General features: G+C 43.7%; 1 protein-coding gene across 2 annotated transcripts in view; it reads left to right on the forward strand.

Moving 5' to 3' along the window:
- The window catches only part of LOC109903796 (histone-lysine N-methyltransferase 2B), a 90053-nt gene extending 81074 nt beyond the window's left edge, over positions 1-8979 (forward strand). The window contains exons 33-38 of one of the 2 annotated variants that reach the window (XR_004202815.1): positions 5165-5417; positions 5642-5755; positions 5865-5948; positions 6072-6201; positions 6554-7224; positions 8482-8979. Coding sequence is in view for 1 of the 2 variants with exons in the window: in XM_020500754.2 (XP_020356343.2) it covers positions 5165-5417; positions 5642-5755; positions 5865-5948; positions 6072-6201; positions 6554-6829 (857 nt within the window). In the remaining variant the exon portion in view is untranslated. Of the gene's footprint in view, positions 1-5164; positions 5418-5641; positions 5756-5864; positions 5949-6071; positions 6202-6553 lie in introns of both variants that reach the window. The other variant, XM_020500754.2, reaches the window with a different exon arrangement.
- The last annotated feature ends 2312 nt before the right edge of the window (positions 8980-11291 follow it).

The following is an 11291-nucleotide window of genomic DNA, read 5'->3' on the forward strand; positions in this document are numbered from 1 at the left end:
CAATCACTCCTGGGCTGCAGTCACCTATCCGGACCCGTCTTACTGCCTACGCGGAGCCCCACCGGGCCTTCACAACTGGACTGCCGACGTTATCTACCCGAAGGAGATCCGGCTGGCTCCTCCGTCGCGACGTTACCTGAACGCCCATCTGCGGCCTGCTAACCGTTAGCTGTCTTACCGGCTGCTATCTGAATAGACAATCAGACAATTTATTTATTTTTATTATTATTATGTTTTCTTCTTGGGCCTCTATAACTATATCTATTGTTTTTATTTTTGTTGTTGTGTGATTTGGATTAATCCCCTCTACCACACGGAACCCCACTAATCTACTGACGGAACGCAAGAGGTGGCTAACAACAGACCTCCATCCTATGCTAGCTTGCTACCGATGGCCTGGCTAGCTGTCTAAATCGCCGAGACCCCCAACCAACCTCTCCACTCACTGGACCCTTTTGATCACTCGACTAAGCATGCCTCTCCTTAATATCAATATGTCTTGTCCATTGCTGTTCTGGTTAGTGTTTATTGGCTTATTTCACTGTAGAGCCTGTAGTCCTGCTCACTATACCTTATCCAACCTGTTAGTTCCACCACCCACACATGCAATGACATCTCCTGGTTTCAATGATGATTCTAGAGACTATCTCTCCATCACTCAATACCTAGGTTTACCTCCACTGTATTCACATCCTACCATACCTTTGTCTGTACATTATACCTTGATGCTATTTTATCGCCCCCAGAAACCTCCTTTTACTCTCTGTTCTAGATGACCAATTCTTATTGCTTTTAGCCGCACCCTTATTCTACTCCTCCTATGTTCCTCTGGCGATGTAGAGGTGAATCCAGGCCCTGCAGTGCCTAGCTCCACTCCTATTCCCCAGGCGCTCTCATTTGACGACTTCTGTAACCGTAATAGCCTTGGTTTCATGCATGTTAATATTAGACGCCTCCTCCCTAAGTTTGTTCTATTCACTGCTTTAGCACACTCTGCCAACCCGGATGTTCTAGCTGTGTCCTGGCTTTGAATCCTGGCTTTGGAAGACCACCAAAAATTCAGAAATTTTAATTCCAAACTACAACATTTTCAGACAAGATAGAACTGCCAAAGGGGGCGGTGTTGCAATCTACTGCAAAGATAGCCTGCAGAGTTCTGTCCTACTATCCAGGTCTGTACCCAAACAATTTGAACTTCTACTTTTAAAAATCCACCTCTCTAAAAACAAGTCTCTCACCGTTGCCTCCTGCTATAGACCACCCTCTTCCCCCAGCTGTGCTCTGGACACCATATGTGAACTGATTGCCCCCCATCTATCTTCAGAGCTCGTGCTGCTAGGCGACCTAAACTGGAACATGCTTAACACCCCAGCCATCCTACAATCTAAACTTGATGCCCTCAATCTCACACAAATTATCAATGAACCTACCAGGTACCTCCCCAAAGCCTTAAACACAGGCACCCTCATAGATATCATCCTAACCAACTTCCCCTCTGCTGTCTTCAACCAAGATCTCAGCGATCATTGCCTCATTGCCTGCATCCGTAATGGGTCAGCGGTCAAACGACCTCCACTCATCACTGTAAAACGCTCCCTGAAACACTTCAGCGAGCAGGCCTTTCTAATCGACCTGGCCGGGGTATCCTGGAAGGATATTGATCTCATCCCGTCAGTAGAGGATGCCTGGGATTTTTTTTTAAATGCCTTCCTAACCATCTTAAATAAACATGCCCCATTCAAGAAATTTAGAACCAGGAACAGATATAGCCCTTGGTTCTCCCCAGACCTGACTGCCCTTAACCAACACAAAAACATCCTATTGCGTTCTGCATTAGCATCGAACAGCCCCCGTGATATGCAGCTGTTCAGGGAAGCTAGAAACCATTATACACAGGCAGTTAGAAAAGCCAAGGCTAGCTTTTTCAAGCAGAAATGTGCTTCCTGCAACACTAACTCAAAGTTCTGGGACACTGTAAAGTCCATGGAGAATAAGAACACCTCCTCTCAGCTGCCCACTGCACTGAAGATAGGAAACACTGTCACCACTGAAAAATCCACCATAATTGAGAATTTCAATAAGCATTTTTCTACGGCTGGCCATGCTTTCCACCTGGCTACTCCTACCCCGGTCAACAGCACTGCACCCCCAAAAGCAACTCGCCCAAGCCTTCCCCATTTCTCCTTCTCCCAAATCCATTCAGCTGATGTTCTGAAAGAGCTGCAAAATCTGGACCCCTACAAATCAGCCGGGCTAGACAATCTGGACCCTTTCTTTCTAAAATTATCTGCCGAAATTGTTGCCACCCCTATTACTAGCCTGTTCAACCTCTCTTTCGTGTCGTCTTCCCAAAGATTGGAAAGCAGCTGCGGTCATCCCCCTCTTCAAAGGGGGGGACACTCTTGACCCAAACTGCTACAGACCTATATCTATCCTACCATGCCTTTTCTAAGGTCTTCGAAAGCCAAGTCAACAAACAGATTACCGACCATTTCGAATCTCACCATACCTTCTCTGCTATGCAATCTGGTTTCAGAGCTGGTCATGGGTGCACCTCAGCCACGCTCAAGGTGCTAAACAATATCTTAACCGCCATCGATAAGAAACATTACTGTGCAGCCGTATTCATTGATCTGGCCAAGGCTTTCGACTCTGTCAATCACCACATCCTCATCGGCAGACTCGACAGCCTTGGTTTCTCAAATGATTGCCTCGCCTGGTTCACCAACTACTTCTCTGATAGAGTTCAGTGTGTCAAATCGGAGGGTCTGCTGTCCGGACCTCTGGCAGTCTCTATGGGGGTGCCACAGGGTTCTCTTCTCTGTATACATCAATGAGGTCGCTCTTGCTGCTGGTGAGTCTCTGATCCACCTCTACGCAGACGACACCATTCTGTATACTTCCGGCACTTCTTTGGACAACCCTCCAGGCAAGCTTCAATGCCCTACAACTCTCCTTCCGTGGCCTCCAATTGCTCTTAAATACAAGTAAAACTAAATGCATGCTCTTCAACCGATCACTACCTGCACCTACCCGCCTGTCCAACATCACTACTCTGGACGGCTCTGACTTAGAATACGTGGACAACTACAAATACTTAGGTGTCTGGTTAGACTGTAAACTCTCCTTCCAGACCCATATCAAACATCTCCAATCCAAAGTTAAATCTAGAATTGGCTTCCTATTTCGAAACAAAGCATCCTTCACTCATGCTGCCAAACATACCCTTGTAAAACTGACCATCCTACCAATCCTCGACTTTGGCGATGTCATTTACAAAATAGCCTCCAATACCCTACTCAACAAATTGGATGCAGTCTATCACAGTGCAATCCGTTTTGTCACCAAAGCCCCATATACTACCCACCATTGCGACCTGTACCCTCTCGTTGGCTGGCCCTCGCTTCATACTCGTCGCCAAACCCACTGACTCCATGTCATCTACAAGACCCTGCTAGGTAAAGTCCCCCCTTATCTCAGCTCGCTGGTCACCATAGCATCTCCCACCTGTAACACACGCTCCAGCAGGTATATCTCGCTAGTCACCCCCAAAACCAATTCTTTCTTTGGCCGCCTCTCCTTCCAGTTCTCTGCGTTCCAGTGAACGAACTACAAAAATCTCTGAAACTGGAAACACTTATCTCCCTCACTAGCTTTAAGCACCAACTGTCAGAGCAGCTCACAGATTACTGCACCTGTACATAGCCCACCTATAATTTTAGCCCAAACAACTACCTCTTTCCCAACTGTATTTAATTTATTTATTTATTTTGCTCCTTTGCACCCCATTATTTTTATTTCTACTTTGCACATTCTTCCATTGCAAAACTACCATTCCAGTGTTTTACTTGCTATATTGTATTTACTTTGCCACCATGGCCTTTTTTGCCTTTACCTCCCTTCTCACCTCATTTGCTCACATTGTATATAGACTTGTTTATACTGTATTATTGACTGTATGTTTGTTTTACTCCATGTGTAACTCTGTGTCGTTGTATCTGTCGAACTGCTTTGCTTTATCTTGGCCAGGTCGCCATTGTAAATGAGAACTTGTTCTCAACTTGCCTACCTGGTTAAATAAAGGTGAAATAAAAAAATAAAAAATAAAAATGAAGACCAAGGAGCTCTCCAAACAGGTCAGGGACAAAGTTGTGGAGAAGTACAGATCAGGGTTGGGTTAAAAAAAAATATCCAAAACTTTGAACATCCCACGGAACACCATTAAATCGTTATAAAGAATTAGAAGAATATGGCACCACAACAAACCTGCCAATAGAGGGCCGCCCACCAAAACTCATGGGCCGGGCAGGAAGGGCATTAATCAGAGAGGCAACAAGAGACCATAGTTGACCCTGAAGGAGCTGCAAAGCTCCACAGCGGAGATTGGAGTATCTGTCCATTGGACCACTTTAAGCCATACTCCACAGAGCTGGGTTTTACGGAAGAGTGGCCAGAAAAAGGCCATTGCTTAAATAAAAAAATAAGCAAACACGTTTGGTGTTCCGCAAAAGGCATGTGGAAGACTCCTCAAACATATGGGAGAAGGTACTCTGGTCAGATGAAACTCAAATTGAGATTTTTGACCAAGGAAAACACCTCTCATAACCCTGATGAAGCATGGTGGTGGCAGCATCATGCTGTGGGGATGTTTTTCATTGGCAGGGACTGGGAAACTGGTCAGATTTGAAGAAATGATGGGGATGGTGCAAAATACAAGGAAATTCTTGAGGGAAACGTATTTGTCTTCCAGAGATTTGAGACTTGCAGCTGTAATTGCTACAAAAGGTGGCTCTACATAATATTGGGGGGTGAATAGTTATGCACATAAGTTCAGTTTGTCTTATTTCAGCCCCCCAAAAATGTTGCATCTTCAAAGTGGTAGGCATGTTGTGTAAATCAAATGATGCAAACCCCCCAAAAACAAATTTTAATTCCAGGTTGTAAGGCAACAAAATAGGAAAAATGCCAAGGGGGTTAAATACTTTTGCAAGCCACTGTAGCTATTCCTATTTGTATGCAAAAGCATTTTCTATGCAGAATCTGTTGAACTGGCTTTTAAGTACAGGACTAGGCTTAATGTGTGTCCAGTAAACTGACCCTATGTAGTATAGCATTTTATTTTGTTATTCATATCCACCTTTTTTCTCTACTCTCGCTCCCTCAGTGGCGTGGCGAGCGGTGATCGACGGCGTCCTGGAGGCCCGAGCAGGGTTCCATCTGAAGGCGTTACCCCTGGGCGGGGTGATCGGGGCGCGGGTTCTGGGCCTGCTCCACGACGCTGTCATCTTCCTACTGGAGCAGCTACAGGGTGCCGCCAGCTGTAAACAACACCGCTTCCGCTTCCACCACTCTGATACCCCTGACGACGAGCTGCCCATCAACCCCAGCGGTTGCGCCCGCGCTGAGGTCTACACGCGGTAAGAACCAAGCACTGATGTCTGTGGTTAAAATAGGCATTTTGATGTCTGGGCCATCTTCCATAACTTTCTCTTATTGGAATGTAGAGGTGATTCTCATTTTTAAGCTTATGTAATTCAATCTGAATTTCTATTTTGTAACCTGAATTCTACATCCCCTACATTTAGAACATTACATTACTGTAGTTATGACTAACTCCCTCTCTGCCTCTGTCCGCTCACAGGAAGTCAACCTTCGACATGTTCAACTTCTTGGCGTCTCAACACAGACAGCTGCCTGACATCATGTCGATGCCATGTGAGGAGGAGGACGATGACGTCCTACTGAAATCCACCAGGTTAGACAACTCCACAATTACCATTGAGATCATGCTGTCATTTAATTGTATTTGTAAGTTCTATTTGTAAGTTCTAACCTACAGTATTCTCCATGTTCCTATCTCATAGACGAGCCACCAGCACAGAGCTTCCCATGGCCATGCGCTTCAGACACCTGGAGAAGACCTCCAAGGAAGCAGTGGGGGTTTACAGGTCACTAAGAAACTATATTTTTAAATGTTCTAATATTATTATGATTACTTTGTTTTGTTGGGGGGAAAATACTTCATACTTTTTTTCTCTTTCACTGTTTAAAATATATTCTCCTTATCCTAGGTCTGAAATTCACGGACGTGGTCTGTTCTGCAAGAGGAACATTGAGGCAGGGGAGATGGTGATCGAGTACGCAGGCAATGTCATCCGTGCGGTTCTCACAGACAAGAGAGAGAAATACTATGACAGCAAGGTTGGTCAACAAAATCACCGGAGTTAACTGTAAACAAGCAGTTTACAGAAACTGGTTGTGCTGCGGATGTTTAGGTTGAATACAAAGGAAAATACAGCAATGCATTTCATTTCAGAAAATACAGCTATGCAAAAAAATACAGCTGTGCATCTCATTTCATTCAATAACTAAATATCTTTTAACATTTGCGATGATACATTTTAATCTGAGCACTTGCATTCATGATGTGTGGATTTTAGTGTCTCAGTTGTGTATTTGTTGTTTTTATAGCTAGCACAAAAAATGTCCCCTTGGGCGGATTAAAAAAGTACTATCATCTTTGTCTTCTAAAATCCTCTCATCTCCTTGTCAGGGTATCGGCTGTTACATGTTCCGCATTGATGACTTTGATGTGGTTGACGCCACCATGCACGGCAACGCCGCCCGTTTCATCAACCACTCATGCGAGCCCAACTGCTACTCGCGTGTCATCCTCGTCGACAGCCACAAGCACATAGTCATCTTCGCCCTGCGTAAGATCTACCGCGGCGAGGAGCTCACCTACGACTACAAGTTCCCCATCGAGGACGACAGCAGCAAGCTGCACTGCAACTGTGCCGCCAGGCGCTGCCGCCGCTTCCTCAACTAGAAGACCAACCTAGCAAACAGATTAATGTTGGAGTACTTGAATTCTTCAAGGGAGACTGGGAGACGCAATGACGTGGTCATAAGGGTGGCGTTACCGATAAGTACTGACGAATCGGAACCTCCGATTCGGAACCCTCCGTAGATAGTTTACTTTAAAGACGGACTGATATGACACTTTTTAATTTAAAGACAGACTGGTGGACATATCCCGGAGTAGGTTTTCCTAAATTCTATGGTGTACCGCTACAGGCATCTATTCTAGGCCTGCAAAGAAACCCAGTTGATTCAGACCTCAGTACTTTAGGCCACTGGTGACATTACACCATCTCATGGGCCACTCGCTTGGTTTGTCTACGTTCTTGAATCAGTTGCCAATGGCCTCTGCTGAAAATGAGGGTAAATATTCCACAGTTGCTTATCACTTAGACCAGAGATGGGGTTGATCATTTCAGTTTGTCATCATTCAGATTACTCTGTTTTAAGAGGAATTCCATGTTATTGTACTGTAGCTATGACAGTACAAGGCTACACTCGAGTTGAGGAGAATACGATTTTAGCACCTTATTTTCAATGGCCATAAGCGTGAGCATTGCTGTACTTAAAATAAAAAAAGCCTGTTTTGTTTTTTTACTTTGACCCTAGCCACCTCCAGTATACATTTTAGAGCAGCTATATTTTAATTGCCCATGTCGATATTATGGAGACCATTATAACAGAATGTGTCCCAAATGACACCCTGTTCCATATATAGTGCACTACTTTAGAACAGGGCCAATGGGGAATGGGGTGACATTTAGGACATGGCCAGAGACTCTTATGAGCAGGTTCAGGTTGTTGTTCCTTTTGTTGTACTTATATGAAGGTGCTGTTCAACTACCCTAAAGGATACTTTCACTTATGGTTTTAATAAAGGTAGACTCAGTGACGTTGCTACGATCACCACTGCAGATATTGAGATGCAAGACTTCGATTTCACACAGTCACACACACAGTATGTGCGTACGGGTTAGATTCACGCTGTTACAGCGTGGTAGCCAGGGCACAAAAACAGCGGAGACGTTGAGCCTCACGCTTCAACGCTCTTAGTTGGAAATTGACCCACTATGCTGTTTACTTTCTGCAACTCCGTCATATCGCTGAGTCTACCTTTTAAACTGGTTCTCCACTAATTTCTCCCATGTACTTGAAATTAGAATTTAATTTCTGTGAAAACATATCTTGTTGCACCCCTCTAGAAAGAAATAATGAAAGATGTTTTTAGTCTGCCAGGTATACTTTTTTCCCCCACTATTGTTTTTGTGCCGTTTTGTTCTTGATTATCCAGACTTTAATACTGGGGAATGTAATCTGGTTTGAGGTGATGATAAAAACTGCTTTGATAAGTCAACTATAATTTTACAACCCAATTTGTATATGTATTCATGTATATTCATATACATGTATAATCAAAATGCTAATGAGAAAAAATGTGGTGATGTCAAATATTAACCTGGTTTATATTCGGTAGTGAACACCCACTAATTTTAAACGGGCATGAAGCTTACAGTACAATACCTGGTCGTAGCCTATGCTCAAATTGTCGTCCTTTACCCTTCTGTGTGTTCCTCTTCTACTTACCTAACAGTGACCAATCCTCTCCCCTGTCTCTCACAGGTATATTACCTCAAGACAAGAGAAGATAATGTTTGGGCTCTCTTACAATAACTACTTCAGCCAGTGCTTGAGGTATTGGAACTCTTTTTCTGTTTGTTCTTGCCCCAGTCAAGCACTGACTGTAGTAAACTACGTAGAATGCATGGCCAATAGAGCCTTTCATTCTAAGTGGTATGCTAGTATGGATATTGTAACTTGCTCTTGGTTTCCAACTCATGCTGTGCAACCCCATTTTAGGGCACTGAGCTGGCAGTGCATGCAACAAAGGACACAATCGACATGTTTTGGGTTTGGAAGGGTCTCTACCCCAGAGTACTGAATAAATGCAGTGTGTTGCCGTAGGACTGTTTATTTCACTGCGTATTGAATGAACATTGTTCTGTTACCTTGACTTTGTCTGTACATAGTTGTATAAAAAAATTCTAAACCTGTTTATTTTTTTCTAAGCACTTTTTTTTATTTATGATATACTTGGCTTAATAAAGATGTTGAAATGTTGGTTTTTGATTCAATATCTATTATATGTGTATATATCTATATATACGTATCCATATACACACACACTTGTCTGTATATATATTTGTATAGACACTTGTCTGTATATATAAAATATATATATATATTTTTTGAGCTATATATATATATATATAGCTCAAAAAAAAATAAAAGGAACACTTAAACAACACAATCACACTTCTGTGAAATCAAACTGTCCACTTAGGAAGCAACACTGATTGACAATAAATTTCACATGCTGTTGTGCAAATGGAATAGACAACAGGTGGAAATTATAGGCAATTAGTAAGACACCCCCAATAAAGGAGTGGTTCTGCAGGTGGTGACCACTTCTCAGTTCCTATGCTTCCTGGCTGATGTTTTGGCCACTTTTGAATGCTGGCGGTGCTTTCACTCTAGTGGTAGCATGAGACGCAGTCTACAGCCCACACAAGTGGCTCAGGTAGTGCAGCTCATCCAGGATGGAACATCAATGCGAGCTGTGGCAAGAAGGTTTGCTGTGTCTGTCAGCGTAGTGTCCAGAGCATGGAGGCGCTACCAGGAGACAGGCCAGTACATCAGGAGATGTGGAGGAGGGCAACAACCCAGCAGCAGGACCGCTACCTCCGCCTTTGTGCAAGGAGGAGCACTGCCAGAGCTCTGCAAAATGACCTCCAGCAGGCCACAAATGTGCATGTCTGCTCAAACGGTCAGAAACAGACTCCATGAGGGTGGTATGAGGGCCCGACGTCTACAGGTGGGGGTTGTGCTTACAGCACCAAGATTGGCAAATTCGCCGCTGGCACCCTGTGCTCTTCACAGATGAAAGCAGGTTCACACTGAGCACATGTGACAGTGGAGACGCTGTGGAGAACGTTCTGCTGCCTGCAAAATCTTCCAGCATGACCGGTTTGGCGGTCTTTGGGGGGGCCGCACAGCCCTCCATGTGCTCGCCAGAGGTAGCCTGACTGCCATTAGGTACCGAGATGAGATCCTCAAACCCCTTGTGAGACCATATGCTGGTGTGGTTGGCCCTGGGTTCCTCCTAATGCAAGACAATGCTAGACCTCATGTGGCTGGAGTGTGTCAGCAGTTCCTGCAAGAGGAAGGCATTGATGCTATGGACTGGCCCGCCCGTTCCCCAGACCTGAATCCAATTGAGCACATCTGGGACATCATGTCTCGCTCCATCCACAGACTGTCCAGGAGTTAGCAGATGCTTTAGTCCAGGAGAAGATCCCTCAGGAGACCATCCGCCACCTCATCAGGAGCATGCCCAGGCATTGTAGGGAGGTCATACAGGCACGTGGAGGCCACACACACTACTGAGCCTCATTTTGACTTGTTTTAAGGACATTCCATCAAAGTTGGATCAGCCTGTAGTGTGGTTTTCCACTTTAATTTTGAGTGTGACTCCAAATCCAGACCTCCATAGGTTGATAAATTTGATTTCCATTGATAATTTTTGTGTGATTTTGTTGTCAGCACATTCAACTATGTAAAGAAATCTTGCTTGTTTGTAGGTGACCAAATACTTATTTTCCCCAATAATTTGCAAATAAATTCATAAAAAATTCTACAATGTGATTTTCTGGATTTTTTTTCTCATTTTGTCTGTCATAGTTGAAGTTAACCTATGACAATTACAGGCCTGTCTCATCTTTTTAAGTGGGAGAACTTGCACAATTGGTGGCTGACTAAATACTTTTTTGCCCCACTGTATGTGTGTGTATATATATGTATACATATATGTGTGTGTGTGTGTGTGATATATATATATATATATATATATATATGTGTATATATATATACACACACAGTGTACTCAGACCCCTTTTTCCACATTGTTACATTACAGCCTTATTCTAAAATGGATTAAATAAATAATCATGACTCAATGTGTTCTTTAATAGTTTTGATGTCTAACCTTTTATTCTACAATGTAGAAAATAGTAACATAAAGAAGTATATACAGTACCAGTCAAGTTTGGACACAAAGACATTTTTGCAAATGTAAACAAAAAAATAAATATCACATTTAGTAAGTATTCAGACCCTAGTCTGCTCAGTACTTTGTTGAAGCACCTTTTTGGTAGCAATTCCAGCCTTGAGTCTTGTGTATGATGCTACAAGCTTGGCACACCTGTATTTGTGGAGTTTGTTCGATCGGGATCTGGTTGGGCCACTCAAGGACATTCAGAAACTTGTCCCGAAGCCACTCTTACGCTCTCTTGGCTGTGTGCTTAGGGTTTTTGTCCTGTGGAAGGTGAACCTTCACCCCAGTCTGAGGTCCTGAGTACTCTGGAGCAGGTTTT

The sequence above is a fragment of the Oncorhynchus kisutch genome, linkage group LG14, assembly GCF_002021735.2.
Source record: "Oncorhynchus kisutch isolate 150728-3 linkage group LG14, Okis_V2, whole genome shotgun sequence".
Lineage (NCBI taxonomy): Eukaryota > Metazoa > Chordata > Actinopteri > Salmoniformes > Salmonidae > Oncorhynchus > Oncorhynchus kisutch.